Below are 22,921 nucleotides of genomic sequence, written 5' to 3' on the forward strand. Positions count from 1 at the left end.
ACATGTTGATTTGACAACTAGGTGAAAAAGTTGCAGTGTACTGTGCCAAAATCCACTACTGACAAAACTAGGCTTTTATCCCACAGCTTTAACCAGATGTCCTAGGTCTGTAGCACTAATAACACAAGAAAGGCAATATCTCTCTTACAAGCAAAGCATGGTGACATCTACCAGTCTTAAGACATTACGGGATACAATATGTTACTATAAACAGTACTGTATAACGTGTGACGCTTTTTTGCGTATTCTATCTTCTTTAGGTTTTCTTCCTAGCTAGTGGTAAAACAGCAATATTGTAGCCACGGTCTTGTTGTCATAGGACTTTGTTGATAGGGGGACCAATACAAGTTGCTATTTGAATCACTTCTACAACTTTCAGCATTTATTAGACGAAGAGATTCTTTTGAAATTTCGAACTTGGTTTATTTTTGCGATCGTTCAAACTCACATTAAGGGCAGAATGCACCACAGTTGTCCCCAGGTTTACACACCACTGAAAATATGGCTGGCCCTGCAAAACAAGTGACCCATTTCAGCCCCTGAAGGGTTCAGAGACATAGGGTGCATGCTAGCTGTCACATCATCAGCCAGCCCAGAGCCCCACAGATCAAATACAGGTATGATTTATGTCCGCTGTCCCAGCCTCCACACCACATGTTCTCCTGCACTGGAGTTGTGGGTCGAATCAAACTGCAGTAGTAATTTGTCTCCTTACATGTGTAGGAGGAGAGGGGCGAAGGTCAACAAAATGAAAATGACCAGACCTGACTTAATTGTTGTATCTATTTGTGGTTCGAGACAGGATGGCTGTCTGAATGTCTATCTGTCTATTTGTCCATCTGTCTCGCTTCTGCCTTGGCGCCGTGTTTTGTGTCAGTGGGTCGAGACCTTCTGGCTGCAGTCAGCCATTATAGGCACTGATCTGATCCTGCAGGAACACAGGGCTCACTGAAGAGATCTGTCTAGGCCAGATAGTATCATTATCACAACACACTGCCTGATCTGGTCCTTGTTATTAGTATTCCTGATTTATCAAGCTCACAAAGCTCCACACAAACATAGAAGACTATTGGTTAGTGTGGAATTATTATCAATGTGTGCCTGTATTCTCATTTACTTGCTGTAAAGTATAACAAATACACTAAAGTTTCACATTTAACGCTCAGACACCTTTTTGCCTCCAATTTCCTCGCCAGTTTGGCACATCTGACAAGGTTAAGCCAGTAAATTGTGGAGAGAAATGCTTCCTGTGTGTGATTACATTTATCATGTATAATTAGGAAGTTCTGCTCTGTCTACATATGATGACCTTTGACCCTGAGTGTGACAGTTGCAGGCTGGTGTTGCCAGACACCCAAATATGCTGTCCAGGTCGCGCTACTCCACAAAGTCTGGCTTCCGCTGCAAAATAGAGTGATTTAGATTGGCTTTCTCTCTAAGCCTTGTGATTTGAGAAACTTCTCTGCAATTCCCTTTTCACTGAGAAGATTGGTCATTTCTACCACAATATCAGATAAAGGATCTATACTACAATTGCATTTTAAACAGATGTAATTGGTACCTCACCAAGAGATAGATTGGTACTGATTGACTGCATCTATAAGGCCAAGTATAATTATATTTGTTAAATGAGGTTGTTGTTTTGTATATTATAAAGAGGTAGCTCTTTTTACACTGGAGAAGAACATGTGGGATGGTGAGGTTAAAAAGGATTTTTTTGTCGTTGTAATGTAATGAGCTATAGTTTTCAAATTATTTAAACCTTCTCTAAATCGTTGTCTTCCTTTCTTTCTTTCTTCCTTTGTTTTCTTTCCTTTCTGCCTCTCCTCCTTCCCATTGCTCCGTCATTTGTTCTTCCTTTTCCTTTGCGCTTGTACCCTTTTTGTGTTATAATTCCCACCTATTATTTCTGTTCCGAGGCCTCATTAGTCATGTCGCTGTCAGCCGCCAGCTGCAGTCACACACACACACACACACACACATACGCACAACCACACGTATTCTTGCACATGCACAGGTATGGAATTCATCAAGGCAAGGTCAAAGGCCGGCCTCATTACCGAGCTCCTGTGAAAACTTTTGGTGTGTTTTATGCACTGGTATCAGAAAGTAGGGGGAGGTAAATGAGGAGAGGAAGAAGGGGGATAAGGAGTATAGAAAAAGTAAGATGGTGACTGATGTGATTTTGGGAGGAAATGAGAGGATGAGTGACAGAGAGAAGGGTTGAATGGCAAGACAGAAAGACATATTCTTCATCTCTGTATATGCCTACATACCTGTAAACCAGATCAATGTAGCCCAGTCAGTAGATGGGAAATTGGTTGGGGGGGAATTATCCTCTGAGGATGAGGGCTGCGTGACTCAGACTGCCCTCACCACAGATGGTGTTGGCGGCATACATGACTGGTGTCTCCTGACGTTAAACACTACATCTCTAAATAAAGTCATTAGGAGCAGTCCAACAGAAGCCCATTCATTCATTCATCCCCTTCTGCTCACACACACTCACACATACACACTTTTTCTCCCACTCAAACACACACAGTGTTGAGACTGAGCGATTGCATGGGACATGATACGCTGACATGTGAGAGAAAGCAAAGCAGGAGTGTGTGTGTGTGTGTGCATGTTCAAGTTCAGCCTCGGAGGTCAGGGAGGTGTCTGCGTTTGTGTGTGTGTTGGGGTGTCAGCTGGGAGCAGTCAGGGGGACACTGGTGATGCAGACTGACATCGGACATAAACACTTAGTACTATAGTGAAGGGGCCCATTGTCTCAGTCGCCGCAATGTCAGTCTCCCTGTGTAATGGAACGATCTGTCTCTGTGTGTATGCCTAATTGCCCAATCTGTCTCTCTGTCTTCTGATATGTCTATCTCACTGCGTACTGTGTCTTTCTTTCCCCCTTTCACATTGCTTCTTTTCTATCTATATTTACTCTTACATTTTAGGCATGAAGCAGATCCTTATTCCAAATGTCTGCTTTTTGATGTGCCAAATCCTGGATGGTGTCTGTTCCTTGTATGTGTGTGTGTGTGCTGTTAACATGTAAACATGTGTTAACTTTCTGTGTCTGCTTGTCAAGTCACATTAGTATATACAAAGCACAATCACACACCAGGTTTTCTTCAGCACACCTTACATTAAAAGAGAATAATATAAATGTGCATATAATACAACAGAAAAAATGAATAAGAAGGAAGGAAGAAAATGACTGTCTGTGCCTCACTAAACTTTGGATTTAGGATTTTGGATTACGAGAAGTGCCACAGTCAGCGGCAGGTGGAATTGTTAAGAAGTCCAATGGTACGGAACATGCAAGTTAGCTGTGGGATTTCGGAGCTGTGGCTGAGCCCAGAAAGGAGGTAAAGGTGTGTGGAGGATATGAGATCTTCGGGGTCGAAGTGCCGGGACGGTGATGAGGTGTGTGTGCGATTAATGGGTGTAAAGTTGTAAGAGAGGGGAGGCAAGTAAGGGTGAGGTGCCGAGGACATGGCGGATGGCTATTGAGGAATTGTATCTGTGTTTGTGTGTGTGTGTGTGTGTGTAGACGTGACCTTTTGTATAAGCCTGCATGCACATTTGCAGTCTTACTGCTGAATTTTTAGTGATGTTCTCACCTGAATTCAGAGTTGAGATCCTTAACCGGACGTCCTGTAACATCAACTCAAAACCCCAATGTGTAATCTGAAAAATGCATGGTTGTCAAATCCATACTGGTTTGTTTTATATATCCCTCAGTAAGATTTCGTTCAACAGCAGAACCATGTGTATAAAAGAGAAACAGAGAGACAGGAAGTATTAGGATGTCAGAATTTAGGAGTTTACAGGTAAATATGGAGATGTTTAGAGAAGTTCAAAGTTCATCTACATCTCCGGGCTGTTTTATGTGCTTGCTGCCACTCTCCATCTCAACACACAGCAGCTGGCGCCTTCTTTCTTTTGTCAGTTAAATACTGGATCACATTACATTGTCAAATCACGTTTTTATTATTTAGATAGACTTTTACCGTACCATACTTTAACTTTTTTTTTTTTTTTACCATGCTATTAAATAGTTATAAAAGTGACCACATCACTTACAAAATGTATGTAGTTTACGGTTTATGTACAGAAAAAATACTTCCGAGTGCTATTTCAGCAGCTCATACACTTTTACTAAGGGTCATTTTAGTTTCTCCTTTTGTTTTCCTCCTTAACACAGTTACCAGCTAGAGGTACTGGCACTGCCATGTTTAGAAACAGAGAGGCATACAGAGGGCTAAACTGTAGTAATAATCCAATTAGAGTAATAAGTAGCCCGGTGATTGACACTTCAGTCAAACACTGAAGGGGTTTTACGACCGTGTCTCTTGAAGGACATGTTTCCGTATGTTGGCCTCCTGTTCACACACACTCACAAACTCACAGAGATGTCTGTCTGAATGGCTCCAGCTTAGCTTCTCCCTCTCTCTCAGTAGTACACAGTGTCTGTTTATTGTATGAGGTGTGGATGTTTATACTCTCTACGGAGCAAAACAAACCAGTCTGAAGTGTGAGGTGATTCTAAAATAATCCACCTCGCTCTTTGGCAAATTGACACTGTGTAGTCCCTACTTGTTTTATTTGTTCATGTTGGCCGTTAAAATGTACTTTTCATCCACTTCCTTGTATAAATCTTTTTTTTTAAATCAGATAAAAACCTCTCTTTTTAAGTTTCTTTTTTATAGTAAGTTTAAATGATACATTAATATCATATATATATAATTTTACACTGGCTGTTTCATGTACAAGTCTTGTTTTTGTTGTTTCTTTGAAAGCTTACATATTGGCGATATTGCACACTCTCTCTCTCATATACACGCACACAAATTGTAACATGATGGCCTTGGTAGTTTGCATGCGTCATACTAAATTTATTTGTCGTTTAATTGTCCTGGTATTCACATATAATTAAGAATCAGAATCAGCTCATCTCAATTTCATAAAAGGTTGACATTGATTATATAATGCTTTGTCATCAAAGCACATTCATGTCCAGACGTTCGCAGGGGTTACTTTGTATCATGAAATCAAAACAAATGATTTTGTTTGTATATCTTTTCACACTGTCTAGCTTCTTTTCCCGCAGTTGCCCGTGCATTAGCGTTTGTATAAATACATCATAGAAACACACACAATGGCTGAGGAGGGATGGATGTCAGTGGTCAGAGCAGATAAGAATGACAAAGCTCTACACTAAGCCACGTCACAACCAGGCCTCTCACCTGCCTGTCTGTCATACAGACGCACTCAACCATCACCGAGGGATTGTTTTTGCCCGTGCATGTGTGTGTATGTGTGTGATTGATGCGCTTTGCCTTGCGTCAATTTTACTCCCTCCTCCCACCTTGCTCCTTCTTGTCCCACCTCAGTCTGGACTGTCAAGGCAACATGAGTCCTTGGGAGATAGCTCCGTGCTCTACCGGCCGGCCCTCGGCCCACTCTGTCTCTTTTTCTCTTCCTTGTGCCAGTCACCTACTGCTGTGGGAAAAGCAGAGGAGATGAGGCCTTAAAAAACAGATCATTGTCCGCCTCCTAGATTAAAGCCAGAGAATGTGAGCATTGTCCACTGAATGGCTAAACCTTCCTGCTGTCACTCAAACGCTGCTCTGAGCGCTACTTCATGTCTAAGAGGCTTATCTGCACTGAAAGGCCCCTAGCTGCTCTGGGGAGAGAGGACGTAATGAAGCGTGTTTTTTTTTTCCTCTGTAGGGAGGAACCTGCTGCTGGGGGGGTGGTTAGGGGATTCAGGGGGTGGACATGGCCAGTGGGACAGCTGCAGCACCAGGCCCCCTACCCTACCCCTCACCCCAACAGCTCTCACTCCTTCTAACTGCCTCTCTCGAAAGAACTGTCATTTATCTAGTCTCACATGAGAGGGAGTCCCGAATGTGCGGCACACAGGCCTGAACCCAGTGCCAGCATGATGGTGGGACATGAGGACATTATGTGGGGACTCACCCAGGGACCTGCCTGTTGTATGCGCTCAGCCGTCTGTAGGGATGATCAGCAGGCCACTGATGTGGTCCTCTCTTTGTCCTCCGCTGTTTTCTAAAGGGGAAAGTTTAAGTGCTGCTCGCATTCAGGGCTGAGGGCCGGCCAGGCTGGGAGGGTTTGCTAAGCCCTGAGGCTTCTGTGTGTCTGTGCTTACATTATCATGGCCGGTATATGAAAAACTGTAGGTTCCTTGATCAACATCTTGACTATAATATGTATAATTTCATGTCATCGCATGACCCACAATATGAAAAAGTGGCGTATTTTTATTTTATTTTGCATGAGGTCTAGTCATGCATTATTAATTAGTCTTCAACAACAAGAAGATCCTTCTGCTTATTGAAATGTTCTTTGTTTAGATTGTTTCTTCAAAGCGCTTTACCCTTTTTTTTTAGCTGATTCTTGTCAATGAAGCTTTACCACTAGTGCCCCACTTGTTGAATTATGGAACATCTGCCATGATCTCTGCCACTGCTGTGGCGTGGCACGCGTGGGTTTCCCCAAGTGGGTCCACATATTTGTTTTTTGGATGATTTACAGAAGCCATCAGACCCTGAGCCTGTCCTGTTCTGTCTGCCCTCTGTGTGCTCTGCCCCTCTGTCTCTGTGTCACGACGGACACACCTGCATCCTCATCAGGCCCCTCTAACCCAGAAGCTCTGTCCACTTCCTGTCTGCAGTAGCACTGCATCGCTGACACAGACCCTGTAACGTATAGAAACACAGCTGGGCTCCTGGCATATGCAGTTCAAAGAATTATGTTTGACTGAATCTTACATTTGTTGAAATTGTTTTCAAAATATAAATTAATAATTTTCACATAATATTCTGTATCTGAAGTCTAGATATGATTCTGGGTTCTTACTTTTTGTTTGTTTTATATATTTTAAATAAATATAAATATTTTTTTTACAAATATAGATATTTTAGAGGTTGTTTGACCTGCACAGGACTTTTTCCTTTAGTGCTTTCTGCGTTGGTCAAAGGATGTTGACATGACAGGATGACTTACTTTCTGAGCACAGGGATGGTGTTTGCTCTCCCTTCTCCATGCATGCATTCTCTTAATGCGATCTCTGACCTGGGGTTAGAGCTGCCTGCTCCTGTTCTGTGCTGTGTCGAGAGGTCGAGTGGCCTGGAGAGCCTAGGAGTAGACCAGAGGGCTCGTTGGCTGGAAGGGGATGGGAGGGGGATGCTAAGTGGTGTGGCCCAGCTGTGATGGGTTGCCCAGTGGTCCATTTAGAGTTATAACCTCATGCTGGGAGATGGTACATCCTGACAGGCTGAAGGGACCCAACCCTGGTACCAGTTTGCTCTTTGCTTGATCAAAATGTCAAAATATGAATGTCGGAACATCGCTTGTGCAGCATGTAAAATGGAAGCTCTGGGTCTCCTGTGGTGTTCTATCATTTGTTTGTGGCTTCAAACACTTCAGAGTACCGTCTAAAGATGAGGCACAAAAACATACATGGTTTAGATTAAAAGACAAATTTAGACTATAGTGTTGACTTGCTGTTGATATTCCTTAGGATTTTATCTGTTGTGTAATAAAGTAACAGTCTTCAAATGAAGTCCTTTATCTCACAAAATGTTTTTGTCCATCTCAAGAGGATGAAAATCGGATTCCTGAGAATCTGAATGTTAAATAGAAAATGATTCATGGGAATGATCGCTACATATCAATGATTCACATATTACAATGTGTCCATGCACCCAAGAGTGATAGGTGCCACATTGTGCAGGAGATGGAGAGTGGATTTGAAGGTTCTTTTTCAGTAAACATTTAAAAGAGTGGAGAAGTGAACAAAAGCGTTAAGAAGGAGCTGTTTTGTTGCCCCTTTTTTAACCTAAATAGGCGGTCTGTCCGACCGAGGCCTTGGCTTCAAAGTATTATCCCACACATGCAATTACCATTTCTATCAACTGGGGAGAAAGATTATGCTTTTTGGGTGTTCTTCTGCGTTTCTTCCAGTGGATTCACTCGGTGAATGTGACACGTTTTGTGTCTCCCACCCCCTATTGAATTTAAAAGTTCTCTATTCTCCGAGTGAGCTGAGGAGAGTCCTACACGCGGGCTGAATAGACACTAAATCTTTCAAGGTTAGGACTTAACCTTCTCCCACTCTAATTCATCTTCAAACTTTAGTCTGAAACCAATCAATATCAGATGATTGGTAAACAATGTGCAGTGTCTGATAGGCAGGTACCAAGGGCCCTCAATGGGATTGCAAATGCTTTGTGCGTCCCGAGTCGCTTTTGCTCTAAAGCACTGTCACAAAAAGTGAAATTACCATTCGCTTGGAATGATGCCATTCATCTTTGTCAGAGCGCCAAGCTCAGCACGCAAGCCGCTCCCTTCAAATTAATTCCTTGTTTTGCATCAGCTGAATTTGCCCAAATCCAGGAGGATGGCTCCAGCTACACCTTGCCTGCATTCTTTAATGTGGCAATTCCAGCTGATTTCACTATGCACAGGGCCCCGTGGCTTTATTTACTGCCTAATTCACAAAGAAAAGGAAATAGATATGAAAATAAGTTGGGAAAATGAGATAAATCTGGTTGTAGAATTTCAGAGGCTCTGCCAACTTCCAACTAGGAGAATTAGAGTAGCATAATACACGTAGCTGGCTCCTGAGAGCCTGGTGCAGTGCTATTGTCGATTTGTCATTTCATGTTACTAGAGCTCCTGTACAAAGGTAATGTCTTCCCAGAGGCTCTTACCCATGTAATATAAAGGGAAAGCATTGTAGAATGAATGTCTGAGGGATTCATTTGTTATCCTGCCTGAGATATTCTGCAATGTGTCAGGACAGTGAAAGTATAATTTACAGAGAAACGGTTGTAAACAAAGCACAGTCATTTATTATCCTTTTTTTTATCAACTTTTTGATGTGCAACCCCCAAGTAAAATGTACATCGCTGCAAATCACTCTCATTTGTCAAAAAAACAAAGATTATATTTCCCCCCGAAGAACAAATTTGAAATACAATTCTCTGATGAGAAAACTCTTCTTTTGGATGTGCAAGAAAGAGAGCTACAGTAGTTGAAACATTTCCACTAGGTGGCCATGACTTGTTCTTTCCTTCCCTCTCTCTTGCGCTTGACTGAAGTCTTTAGTGCTGCCGGGTAACCCGGCCCTGCCATCATAAGCCAGCCGTCATTTTAGTGGTTACATCTTTGTTGTTTTCTCTCTCCAGCTCATGTAGATGTTATCCCAGTGTTGTTTCATGGTGCGGAGCCCATGGTGACAGCAGTGATGAGATTTTAAAGAGCGGGTTGTCCTCTCCTTTCACTGTCCTCTCCCCGTTGTACTTAAATGCTAAAAATGGTTTCTAGACTAATTTATGGTTGTGGTGACCGTGACCACTGATTTGTGATCCCCTATGTTTGTGTTTATGGAACACAGCTTATTTTCTTCATCTTATCTGCCGGCAGATGGACAACATGGTTTGACAGGGTTTATTTAGATGTTTGCTATTTCCGACACAAAGTATCATGGAGTGCAATTACCAGGAATGTAGAGTGAAGCCCTGGGGTCAAAGGCCTTTTCCTGTCTCCCTCCCTGGCATAAGTAGACCTAGGTCTCTGTGCCCAATTCCATGTATAGGTTAAAGACGTTTGTGGCATTTCTAAGCATAGCAAAGTGGGGTGGATGCCCATTTTACATGTATATTTTAAGAATCTGAAGAAGCCCTTGTTTGGAGGAATGCGATCATGGTAACGGGGGAAGAGAAGAGAAGAAGAGCGGAGAGGAGCTGGAGATAAGTGGGTCAGGCCTGAGAGACTGTTCTTCACCTCAGACACCTGCACCTCTCCACAGATCCCTCATCAAGGACTCACTTTGTCCCAGGGCTGCGCCATTGTCTGCTGAAGGGCCCTCCAGACTTTCCTCTGAATACCTCCCTGTGCTACTCCAAGTGGACTCAGCCCAGCTCTCCCCAAGAGACAGACAAAAAAGTGGATTCCAAAGCGCCGGCCCCTTGGCATTCCCCTGCTTTTGGTAGATAAAAAGGGGAACTTCGGCCTGATTCACTCCTCCACTCTTCATCCCTCTCCACAGTCCCTCAAAAAAACGGGAGATGAGGAGGAGGAAAAGAGGAGACTTGTGAGGGGGTAGCGGAGTGGTGGTCTCGGGGTCACAGAGTGATTAGTGAGGAGCAGAGTGGTGCTCCTTTTTCCCCTTTGGTCCTCCTCCTCTGTGGTCACTGAGAAATGACTTCCACTGGGCTTACTGGGGAGTGTGGGTGCAGAGGGAAGTGGAGGAATTATTCCCTTCTGTCTGTCTGTCTGGACTATATTTAACCTGCCTGACAAGATGGATGTTTCCAAGAGAATTCTCCCCTCAGCATAAATGAAGCCATTATACTCTCCTCTCTTGTCCTCTCCTTTGCTTTTCATTAGAAACTGAGGGTTTATGATGAAATGTCAGGAGGACATTCAAAATCAAGTTAAAATACAACCTGAGCACAAATGCAGACATGCTGGGTCACCGCAGGCTATGGTATGAATATGTACATTAATACTGCAAATTTTACACACACAGGCATAATAGTGGATGTCGTTTGGCCACGTATCTTTTTTTTAATATAGCGCAACAAATGCATGCGCTGTCTCAAAAGCACACACATACTCACACATGTATACACACACTAGCATTTGTACAAGGTACATAGTTCTGGTGTGACTAGCCGGCACAGGCCATACAAGTTGGAAGTGATTAGGGAGAAATATGCCTGTTTCCCTGTAATGTCAGTAATAGGCAGCAGCACATCAAAGTCTAGGCCTGTCAGAATGATCCGGATCAAACCGGCCTCCATCTGGAAGCCATAACTGACTTTTCACTCATTTAAACACTCTTAAAACACACTGAACAGACATGGAGCTCCCGTCTCTGCTCACCACTCACCACCACTCATATCAGCACCCTCTGCCCTCTGCATCCATGTGTGTGTGTGTGTTACTCTCTCACTCCCTGCGTATTGTCCCTCTCTGTATGTATTTTCACATTGAATGGTTTGTCCATATGTTTGACATTTGTGAATTAGGCTACTAATTTTTGATGATTAATGTTTTCAGTCACACTTTCAGTCTCTTTTAACAGATTTTAGAAGAAATAACATATATGGTGCGCCCATTATCCTGTTTTGACAGTTTAAAGTGATATCTATACATTGCCTAATGCACAGACAGATAGTTTTAAAGCAGCACTAACATCTGCTGAACCATGAAATCTAATGTAATATTTTTTTTTTGAGGACATAAGATCTTGAACCAAGTTCAGGCCAGTTTTCTGCTTCAGCAAAGTCTAAGATAAGTATCTTGTCTGTGTGATAATGACACGGTGCATTCTGAGACAATGATGCAAAGTGCTTCCCTCTTGCCTGTTTGCTCACACTGTGTCGACTGGACTCCTGGACATATATTATCTTTCCAAACACAAGTCGGACACAGCTCTAAGTGTATTTTAATTGGCTTTGGGCCACTTTCCTAAAGCAAACAGCTGGTGGTGTAGCTGGTGTTGTGGTGTGCTTGGTTGCTGACGGGTGGCCTGCCGTCAGGGTGGGGTGGAGTCCGGTTGCCTGTCCACTCCACCGACAATCAGTCCAATACAAGACTCCATTATGTCTGTGTGTTTTGTGAACATTTGTGCGTTTGTTTAATATTACTGCGGGGGTGAGGCATACGGTCAATATCTGCGTGTCACTCTCGGGTGTTTCACATTTGGGCAGCGCACACTCACTACTGTGGAAGATCGCCTGGCAGATAGCATCTTGAGTTAAAGTGCAAGTGATTTAATACTAACAATTAAAGTAGGCATGTCAGCGGGCAGCCCAGGGCCCTGCTGTGGCCGGACAGGGAGTGGGCCCTCTCTCATATCTCCGCCAGACAGGGAGACAGGGGGGCCTCTCGCTCCACAAACCACTGACGCTGCTAACGCACACTACTTTTCATTCCCAACAGAAACAGTCGTCTTTTCTTTTTTGTTCAAAAATACATCATCCAATGATACAACATGCTTTCTTTTTTTTTTAAACACAGTAGCCTATATTTAGTATTATCCTTCCTCATGAATGGTTCAAAAGATTGACACAAGGGTACACCGTCACTGGCCACCATTGTTAAACAATTGTGTCTGTTGTTGACGTTGGCTGTAGAGTCAAAATCAAGACATGGTATTGGATTCATGAACTGATGGCCGGCCGAAATTGGAGGGGAATGGTTTGGAGAAAAGGAAGAAGGGCTTGCAAGCTAAAGGAAAAGGTTTTCAGAGGTCTCAGCATATGGAGAAAAGCCCTTAAAACTATTCATTTTACAAGAACCAAGGATCTCACTACTAACATGGCCAACTTCACTCTCATAAAATCTGTAGACATCCATTATAAAACACCCAGGCCCTTATGAGTTGCTTTGCCCGAATCCAGCAACGGGGCCGTCTGCCTCCAAATTCCCTCTGGAAGTGTTTGAAAAACAAAGCAAGGCTTCACTTCAACCTCATTAACTAGTTATAATAAACAAAACAATGTGTTTTTAATGGATGGCGAGTCCCGTCTCCCCCTTCACCCTCCCAGCTCTGGTCCAGATTGACTGGCCAGTGGTGGATTTCCCATGACTGCAGCTTGTGGTGTCATGATGATGGATGGGCAAGGCTGGTGGGGGCTGCCTCTTGCCCTTCTCCTTTGGGACATCCCGCGGACTGACAGGCACATTGTGGCGCTCGACCTGTGCTGACGTACTGCTCCGCCCGCTGGCACAGTCACACAGAGATCCCCAGAAAATGCCCGCTTTTACACTTTCACATTCAGCGTGTTTCACCTCACACGTAGCTAGCATGCGGATACATAAAGCAACTGTGTATTTAAGAGGGCACTCCAAAGTCATGTAAAGAGACACAAATGCAAAAAAAAGAAATTTCTCCAACACATGAGGTTATTATGCAGAACATTACGCTGCATTAACCAGGAGTCCTGATTAACTTCTTTGAGACGTTGCTGTAATTGTTACAATTCAAAACTTCAAACTTCAGCGGTGTAGCTTTGGGTTAGCGTGCGGAGTGACCACCTGTACCTGAGGACCCCTGCTGGCCCTCAGTGGGGGAGACATTAGCTTCCTGATGAATAAACACCAACAGAAGCTCAGCAGCCACGCTCCCAATGCCGTTACACAAGCTTAAGAGTGCCCCCCCCCCCCACACACACACATACACACACATACACACACACACATCTCTCTCGTCTGTCTCTCCTTCTCTTTCCCTCTCTCTGTCTGACTCAGTCAAACACACTCCACACCACACAGAGCTCCTCTGGAATAAAATTCTCCCAGCTAGTGTAAAACAATCCAATAACAGCCAGCACCTCTCAAAATAAAACAATAGCTCAGCTCATGCTGGTGTTGTAAAACAGCTCAGCCCATTACATGCACGTACGTGTAACTGTAATGTAAATTTGCCCTTTGGGTAATAGCACATTTTTTTCATTGGGTGATTTTGGGATTATAATAATAATGATGTGTGCATGTGTGTGTGTGTATACGGCTGGGTCAGTTCAGGTGTGTGTGTGTGCAAACGTTTTGCTTACATTGTGTTTTATGCACGCACATGCTTCTGTTTCCAGTTGTTGCCACAGAATGTTGCCAGCTACATCCTTTTTCAATGTTGATATTTTTTTTTCGAATGCCTCATTAGGTCAAAGGTCATTTGAATAGAAGGATAAGATATAGGACTCAGACAGACAGAGTGTGAGGGTGTGAGTAACCATGACCCTTGCGACACTTTTCAACGTGTTTGTAAACAGGATGTCATTAACACTGGGAACTGGCCAGGCTCACAATGACTTTTGTCTCCTTCAGTGTGTGTGTGTGTGTATGTGTGTGTGTGTTTTGAGAGGGGCGTGGAGTGAGGCTGGTGGTGAGAGAGAGAGAGAGAGTGAGAGAGAGAGGATGGCGGGGTGAATTTGATAAAATTTCTAATAAAACACTTCGAATACTCCCAACTGATAAATCAGCACCCTCACAGTTTTCTCAAGAACTGCCCTTGTACTTTTCTGTCTAAACACATCCAGGTTAACTTTGTCTCATCAGATAAGCACTGGCTAATGTGATGAAATTTATGGCTTGACGTGGCTGCTGTACTGATACAGCGCTGGATTGTGTGAAGCTGTACTAAGTGCACTCAACTGTCAGCTCTTATTGTGGTGTCAGTCCTTCCTTCTAATTAGTGTCCTCAGCAGGCAGGAAGTGGGCCTGGGCTGGACTAATCTGTCAGTGAGGCCAGACCATCCTCGCCCCAGCGACTGTTTCCTTAGATAAACCCAGAGCCCTTTATCTAAAAGAGTTGCGACACTCAGGGGGGTCTGGGAAGCCCCTAGTGATTCTGTTATTACTACTTCGATCTACATTCATACATATAATCAAAACCTGCAAGGGATTTTATCTATAGACTATAAAATTTTTTATCTTAGAAGCACAAAGAATTATTAAAGATTTCTATGAGTTGGATGTGAACAGTGCCGCAGCCTCTTCAGGCGGTGCGTTCACATCGCGGTACTGATTGCTGTGGTGACAGGTGTTGATTGAGCATGAGAGGGAGGAAGCGTAGTGAAGGACACTTCCTGGCAGACAGTTTTATCAGCGAGGGAGCGGAGGGGTCAGAGAAAGGGTGGATGAGGTTATCACACTCTGGTAGTCGTGTACTGTATGCAGCTGGTGCACCGAAAGCCTTCGGAGGCCTGGCAGCAACCCAGAGTTGCTGACCAAGGTAACTGTCGCTTTCATGTAAACATTGTGTGAATTATAGCCACACGTTGGGACTATCAAGTGCAGAAGTTGTTTTTTTTCTTCTTGGTTTATACTGTGCTGCCATGGTTCAATAGGTCGTGAAATAGGTGGAAGGGCTTTCTCCGGTATGTCCAAAAGGGACCTGAGGTTGTTTGTGTATTGTCTAAGGGCGCTGACACATCCTGGAGAGATATCTCATACTTGTACTGATTGCCAGGCTGTGGTTCAGTGACTAATGTGAGAAACAAACAGCCAATTTGAGAAGCAAGACGTGTAGTTTAAAGACTTTTTTGGCTCATTGTCAACACCAGCAACAAAACAAAGTCAAGTTACAGGCTCAGGCAGGAAAAGAGAAAGTGAGAGAAGAGGAAAGGGAGGGTGATGGGGTTGCTTTTTCTTCGCACCGCCCTCTGTCCATCCTTCTCTCCCTCCTTTCCTCCCTTGCTTCTCTCACCACCAGCAGGGTCCAATTCCTCCACTTGAGCGCTCAGGGCCAGCAGCGGGCTGATTAGACCCACACCCCCAGCCGTGCTTCGCTGAGGACTCTGCAGCGGGACGACTTCAAATGCACCTCGCTCCTGCCACCCTAAATAAAACCTGACTGGTCCTAATGGACATGTTTTAATCTCCCTGGGTTATTTGAAGATTTCTCCAGCCTGCTGCTGGCCACAGCAGAAACAAATTCCTCTGGCTTTGTTGATTAAACCGCTGCCTCTCCACCGTTGCTTATCATGCAGCAACGAGCCGCTCTTTTTAATTAAAAGTGAGACACCACAAGTGTGCAATTAACAGCTGGTAATTATAGAGCTCTTCAGAAGTGCAACACTCCACCTTCATTTCAATTATATAATGGACAAGTGGCTTTTTGATCTCCAAATTAGTGAACTCTTGTAATATTTGTTTTGTGGCAGATTTGGAGGGTTAATAGTGGCCTATGGTGGCCTTCCTCTTCCATGATTGATGTAAGAGCAGAAAGAGGGATATTAAAAACTGGAACAGTCCATCAGGAAATGCAAATCACACCTTCATGTTAATGAGCAGGCAATGGGCCGGGCTGGCCAGCCGTGGCGTTTCATGTTAGAAAAACAAGTGCCTACTCTGCCGCAAACTGATTAGTACATTTGAATTTGAAAGTTTAATTAAGTGCTTCTAATACAGATCGTTTTGGAGAGTGACACATAACATTAAATAGTTTGATACTTAATTTGGTTGGCCTTTGATTGCAAAGCAAGCGCGTGTACATTTGCAAGGCAAGTGTGAAAGCAATGAGTGCTATCCCAAAGGAGGCAGAAGCCATGGACTTCATTTAAAACCTTTAAGTGATAACTGATGAAAATGTATTTAATGACCAATGCACTCTTTGAGTGTATAAAGCGGAACACTTGTTCAGTTTTAATTACAATTGATTTCCATCTATGTACATGACTGTGGCATTGTTAGTTTAGAGTTAGCATTCTTTCACTCAACGCAGTCCATCGATATGAAAAAAAAAATGTGGACCTTGATTGATTTTTGGCTGCACGAGTGCATGCAGCAGGTTAAAATGAGGCGATTATTAATTGGCTGCAACATTTTCATGTCTTTGGGGGATGCTTTCCATTCTGGCCCTTTTTACTCGATTGTCAATGTATCAAGTGGCTCAAAAGAGTTTAATCTTTGTGCTGTTGTGATTTGTAATTGCTTTATTTCCCTAGTCAATATAGTTTTTCAAATTTTTTTTCTTTTACAGTGTTGGTGTATAAGTGCCGGCACTACACTTACCATTGTGCCTATTGCCTCTGTAAGATTTGATAAATTTTTGAAACATGTTCACTGAGTTGAAACTTTCTGCGTTTTCATACATAATTATTTTGAAATTAAGCATTTCTTTACTCAAACCTAATAAGCTGTTAGTCATAGCGAAATAGTCAAAGCAAAGAGATAACAGGCTTTTATGAATTACATTTGCTCAGTCAAATACAAAGAAATGCAGTCTGAGAAATAAAATAACCATTTTTTGGGTGAAAGCTAAGTCCAACATTCCAAGGATTAAAACCCAGTTGTAGAAATAATACCATATCAAATGCGTTAGTGTAAGAGATCTCCTGATAATCTGTTTTACTTTATACTTTATGCTTTATACATGTACATGTTCGGGCAATCTGTCATTAATTCCACAGTCATGCCACTCCAAATATGTACAAAACAGGAAAACCAATGAGAGAGAAAAAGCATGAAGTCAACAGTCTCAAGTCACTCAAGCACTTTGGAATTTTTCATTGGTGAATATTGGCAGCTCATTGCGAAATAAACACCAAGTATTTAAATTCAAACCAGGTCATTATGGATGGTTCTTAAACAAAATGTCAGTCATTAAGGGAGGCCATGTGGCTCTGCTTAGAGTCCCTGTTTCTTTGAATTAGGGAAGAAGAAACAGCAGATTTCTGTGATCCTTCTCATCTGTCTGAATGACACACTGAGTAGTCGTTACAGGACCGAATTTCCCATCAACCCCCCTGAGCACGATGCAGGATCAGTGATGTGCTTTGGATTGTGTGTGTGTGTGTGTGTATTTGTGTGTGCATGTTTGTGTATGTGTGATCTCAGTCTAATCTGAGTTGCTGTTACTGTCATGTTCCTCTCCTTCCCTCATTGTCCTTCTGCATTCCCACCTCAATCTCACTGTCATTTGGCAGCTGTCACTCTCCATTTATGTCCACCCTCTACCCTCCTCCACACACATGCACACTCACATACCCCCATTCTCTTACAGGCATAAAAGGCAGGTAAGAATAAAATAGCCTGCTCGTTTTCAAGTGTGTCCTATTCTAAATATGAATGTGAGTAGCGCAAAATATAAGAAAATGATGCAATGAGTTTTTAAAGGTTTGATTTGTCATCCAAACAGGTTAATATAGTAAGTGACCAGTCCGAAAAATTATACAATCTCTTAGCAATTTCAGGACCTGAGTTTCATAAATCATAACCCATCAAAACAAATTTGAGAAATGTCATTTTTACAAATAAAAAAAAAAAAATCTACAATAGAAGAAACCACCAGATGTTAAAATATGACTTTGAAGTGGCAGGTTCTTCGGCAGTCAAGTTGACAATGACCTACACTGTTTGTGTCCAGACTCCCATGAACAGCTGTGTAGTTTATTACACAGGGAGACAACAATCCCCATACAAGTGCACAATCCTACTGTATTTCCCAGTTAAATCACCTCCTAAATAGAGGGAAATTGACATCCATAACAAATAACATAAACAGTTTCAGTGCTCCGAGGGGGATTTTGTTGCTCGGGGCGTATGGGCTGAATGTTAGCCTTCCAACAATCATTAAACAAACATCCTCTCCAGGACCTTTCCATGCCCGGGTCTATTCCACATGTCGCACTGTGGTTTGGAAAGTCTCTGTAGCCGTGGACATTATTGTATGTAACAAGTTCTTTAACAAAGTTAAGGTAGAATTGGCCTGCTGCTGTAGTAGTGCTTGAGGCAAGCAGACCCTGAGAGTGGAAAAGCAACCCTCAGACAAAGTCTATTCATATCCAGAAATATTAAATGGAGGATGTCAGGTTTGTAGTAGGTGGTCAACTTGTCACATTAAAAATACTCCTGGTTTCCAATAGTTAGTTTTTCTTTCTTTACCATACACAGACCTCATTTTTGATTGAATTCAGCTTTAAAAGGAGAATCAGGCCTTCTGTGTTGAATCTGTATTGGACCTTTTTCTTTTCTTTTTTTGCAGTCTGTATATATGCTCATACTTCCGTATACTGCAAGAGGGGATTTTTCTGTATTCATGTGGCCCATTGTGCATGGTAAACAATGCCCGTATTGATAACCTCTGACCTGCCACTCTTGTGCCACAACAGCAAAATTAAGGGCTCCTTTTCAACAGTTTCAAGTAGCAGCCGGAGGTGAGAGAAAAGATTCATTAAATGAAGCTGTGCAAAGAAATGGGAGCTGAAAGATCTAGAGGTTCTTCCAAAAAAAGAAGCTTGTTAAAGGAGATAGAAGAGCTACGCAGGTTTAGTAGCACCCTGTTTATACTCTTTAGATGTATAAATTGTTGCATGCAGAGATTCTATGATGATAGAATGTGTACGTCTCGCTGTTGCTTCACAGATAATCTGTGTGTGTGTTCCTAGTAGGGTCAGTGGTTGCCTGTGTGTGTGTTTAAGGTGTCCAAGTGATGAGTTTGAGTTTGTCAGATGCCTCAGCCCTGTGTTGAGGGCCATTTGTCATTGGTGGGATTCATTATACGTGCGGCTAACCCCCCCCGCAGCTGGGCAGTGTGATCACAACTGACCCCCTCTGACAACCACAGCACCTTCATTATGTCACTGCGGCCACCCTGTCACTACGGTAACTCTCTAACTGTCTGTGTGACACCCCTGGGTGGGACTCCAATCTCTCATCTGGAGGCCTGCCTGTCTCTGAGCCTGTCACTGTGTGTGTGTTTGTCTGTGTGTGTCTGTGTATGTTAAGGCATTGCTCTTTGGTTTGGGTGTTTTTATTATTACTATTTCTCAATAAATTAAAATGTGGTTTCAAACATTTTAATGGATTTGTTGGTCAGTTCAGGTCAGTTTCCTGCAACTAGCAGATTGTCTGGCTGAATTTTAATATACTACAAATATATATTCACACACCTGGTTCCCCAAACAGGTACAAACAACACTTTTCTCTTCCAGCTTTTGCACCATCTCATCTATTATCCCTTAACAATAATTCAAAGCACATAAACTGACCCCTAAGTTAATGGAATAATTTCCCAGTAGGTGTTGGGTGCACTCGATAGATATATATTTTGTTAGCCATTCCAGTGCCATATTATCATATTCTCCTTTCCATTTGGGATTATTTCAGATAACACACTGGACACTGTTATACTATTTCCTCGCCCCCTATTTTCTAATCAGCAATTATTCAATTATGTCCCATTAGTTGGAGGGTGTTGCCAATGTCGCCGCCCTGGGCGTTTAGCCCCTGCTCTCTGTCAAGGGTAGACCCAGAGGGCCCCGCAGAACGCCTGTGATTAGTGTTGCGTCTGCAGAGAGGTGACAGAATCCCTCTTCAAATATTTTGTCTTCATTTTACGGCTCTGAGATGCAATTATGGAGCAGCAGTTCATTACGGCAGCACGCGGCGCTTCATGTTTTATGCATGCTGCCTCATTTAGGGCCTTTATTAACGAGCCAGGTCTGTCCAGGCTGCTTGAGACTATACTGCAGGCTGCGCTATGGCCATTGCCGCTTGTGTTTGTGTAGTGGTGTGTGTGTGTATGTGTGTGCTTGTGTGTGTGTGTGTGCTGGCAATATGAGTAACCAAGAGTGAGGGAGTGAGTTAAAGAAGAAGAGTGAGCAAGAATGAAGGCTAGATGGAAAATAAAAAAAAAGAAAGAAAAATGTGATTGAGAGAACCGATTGAAGCAGAGAGTATGTGTGGTCAGTGTAGTGGTCACTTCACCACCGTGCCCTCTTTATCCCAGCAGCTGGCCTCATAACGTGGCTCTATAGTGTTGAGACTGGTGCAGGCTGGCTTGGCTTTAAGGCAGTAGATTGAAGGGGTGGGGGCAGCAGGGGTGACTAACTGCACCTCCCTCAGCACAAGAAACTCCATCTGCATCCAACATTGAGACAGATGAGGCCAATTTGGCTCCTTAAATTTCTGGGCTGTGATGGATGTGGGGTGGCTGTGCACAGTGAGAGGTTCGTAGAAGGGTGTGAAGGGAACGCGGGGGGGGCGGGGGGGACAGGTGAGAAAAGGGAGAAAGAGGGAGACGTTCAGGGTACGAAAGAGAAGGAGAATGAGGGAGGAAAGAAGGGTGAAGTAGACTCACCTCTAAGCATAATTGGTTAAAATATATCGCTTAATAAATTGATGTATTTACTTTATCTGCATTTCTGCCCTGCAGATACACAAATTTGGGAGAGAAAGAGAGAGTCAAATGCTACAAAAGGGCTGGACTAATACAATATGAAATGTTGTGAGTACATTGGACACACATGACCAATGACCAAGGATATTGTATCCTATGGAGTCAACCCCCTGACTGGACAAATTAAGCTACAGGGCTAACAGCAAACAGCAGTATGCATTTTTGTGTGATGCCAATATACAGTATGTGTTGACACTGACTTTCCAGGTTTCAACTGAGGCAAATCTAAAGCTAATGTACCGTAGCCGGAAGTCTGTTTAGCCAGAAATTGTCTTCGATGGAAAATTTTCTGTTGGGAGGGCGGCCAACGGCATAATGTACTCAGTGCCCACCAGCCTTTTTCTTTTCTGTAGCGTTCTGTGTTTGTATGGTGCGCAATGCAAACATGTGGGGACAAGGTTATTGATTCACTGATATACAGTACGGTTTCATTCATCTGATCTCAATCAGGTGTGCCTGATTATTCATGTCAAACATGTGAATGGGCTCAAGCTTGGTTGCATGACTTACAAAATCACATTTTTTTATGTTACAAATATAAATTTCAAGTAGTCAGGTTCTATTTGCCTACAATTTTGCCCAGCTTCAACAGACTGATGGCCTTCTCACTGCAGACCAGAGCTCCCATCTGCACTGCAGATCTGCTCCCCTTTGATAAGAACTACCATCCTCCGGCCTACATAAATATTTTATCAAGTATAATGGAAATTGTCAAATCCATCTAATTGTGTAATGCATTATGAAGACATCAAACTTAAACAAAGCACATATGCTATCATTTCTTTTAACGACCGGGACAGGCTGGGCCGGGTCGAGCTGGCGGTTTGGTACCCAGGGGGCCTTCTGCAGGGCTGGGGGATTGTGGGGGTGGGGGGGTACCACTCTGGATATACGTCTCTCTCTACTCTGCCCAGACCTGCCTCGCTCACATTTCATCAAAGGAATCAATTTCTCAAATGTGCACAACTGTGAGCCATAATTATATTAGGGCCCAATGGCAGTTAGCCATGACATGAAAGAGGGAGAGAGAAGAGAGGGGGAGAGAAAGTGTTCATCTATGCATGTTTGCATTGACATGTATGGTATTTTTACTAATATAACTTTGAAATAAACATTTAGTTTGGTAATAAAAGTGGCTTTTGTGTTGATAATTTTTCACGTTCATTTTCTACATTCTTGTGTCACCTTTCTGTGGGAGTTTTCGTTGTCTTTTTTCTTCCAGGGAAGAGATAGCTGTTGTTGCTATCTAAAAAGATAGAGGGACTGGAATGGAGGAACATGAAGATAGATGAAAGGAATGGCGAAGGTGACCAGAACAAACTAATCAAAAGCTTAGAATGTGTGACGGGTTGCTGAGTTGGGATAGAATCAGAAGGAAAGACAGAACAGATGATGGGATTAATGACCTTTGTCAACACATTTTCTCTACACGTCACTTTAGAGGAGGAAACAGACAAATCAATGCTTACAAGAGCGAGTGTATTTGCAGATGATACACACTCATACATCGTTGGTGAAAGCAAACAATCAACAAATTCTATCAAGCGGAATGCTTAACGCTCAAATTTACTTTACATACAGGTATACATCTTTAAATAATAACAGTGGTCAAAATGAAATGAAGTCACAATATTATTTCTTATAGTATTACAGTAGCCTGATCACCCACTTACAGTATTATTCTGTCTCATCACTTACTTACTTAACGCCCCATGTGCTTCCTTTTCTCCCACTCTTTGCTGTCATCTTCTCTATCCCGGGGTCAGTGTGTGATTCGGAGGGCCCTCCCTCTACGCCCCGGCTGATGAATGGCTTGTGGAAACAATGTGAGCGCCGGGTTGTTATTCTGTTTGCTTTACATTTGACAGGCTTGAGTTAACGTCCAACTGGGATCCTATCTCATTAGGCCAAATGCGGGACTAAAACAATCATAAAAATCGTTTGGCAACTGGCATCCCACTTAAGAACACCTGTCAACATACAGGCAGAAGATAAACTCGCAAATTAGAGTCAGGACTGAGATTGAATCAGGGAGCGTTATGGAGATGAAGGGAGGAGAGAGGGAGAGAGATGCCCATATGCTCCGTGTTGTTAGAGAGTTAATGATATGAAGTGGTTGGGTTGACGTGGAGGCTTCCTTGTTGATGATATTGATTGTGGTTTTAGTTTAGAGGTAAACAGTGTGTGTGTGTGTGTGTGTGT

At 43.0% G+C, this 22,921-nt stretch overlaps 1 protein-coding gene across 12 annotated transcripts in view; it reads left to right on the forward strand.

Moving 5' to 3' along the window:
• Positions 1–511: 511 nt before the first annotated feature.
• The window catches only part of mecom (MDS1 and EVI1 complex locus), a 119,586-nt gene continuing 97,176 nt past the window's right edge, over positions 512–22,921 (forward strand). For all 12 annotated transcript variants that reach the window (XM_046073866.1, XM_046073873.1, XM_046073867.1 and 9 more), the window contains exon 1: positions 512–617. In XM_046073866.1, coding sequence (XP_045929822.1) covers positions 566–617 — 52 coding nt within the window. In that variant the 5' untranslated portion in view covers positions 512–565. The remainder of the gene's footprint in view (positions 618–22,921) is intronic.

The sequence above is a fragment of the Micropterus dolomieu genome, linkage group LG17, assembly GCF_021292245.1.
Source record: "Micropterus dolomieu isolate WLL.071019.BEF.003 ecotype Adirondacks linkage group LG17, ASM2129224v1, whole genome shotgun sequence".
Taxonomy (NCBI): Eukaryota; Metazoa; Chordata; class Actinopteri; order Centrarchiformes; family Centrarchidae; genus Micropterus; species Micropterus dolomieu.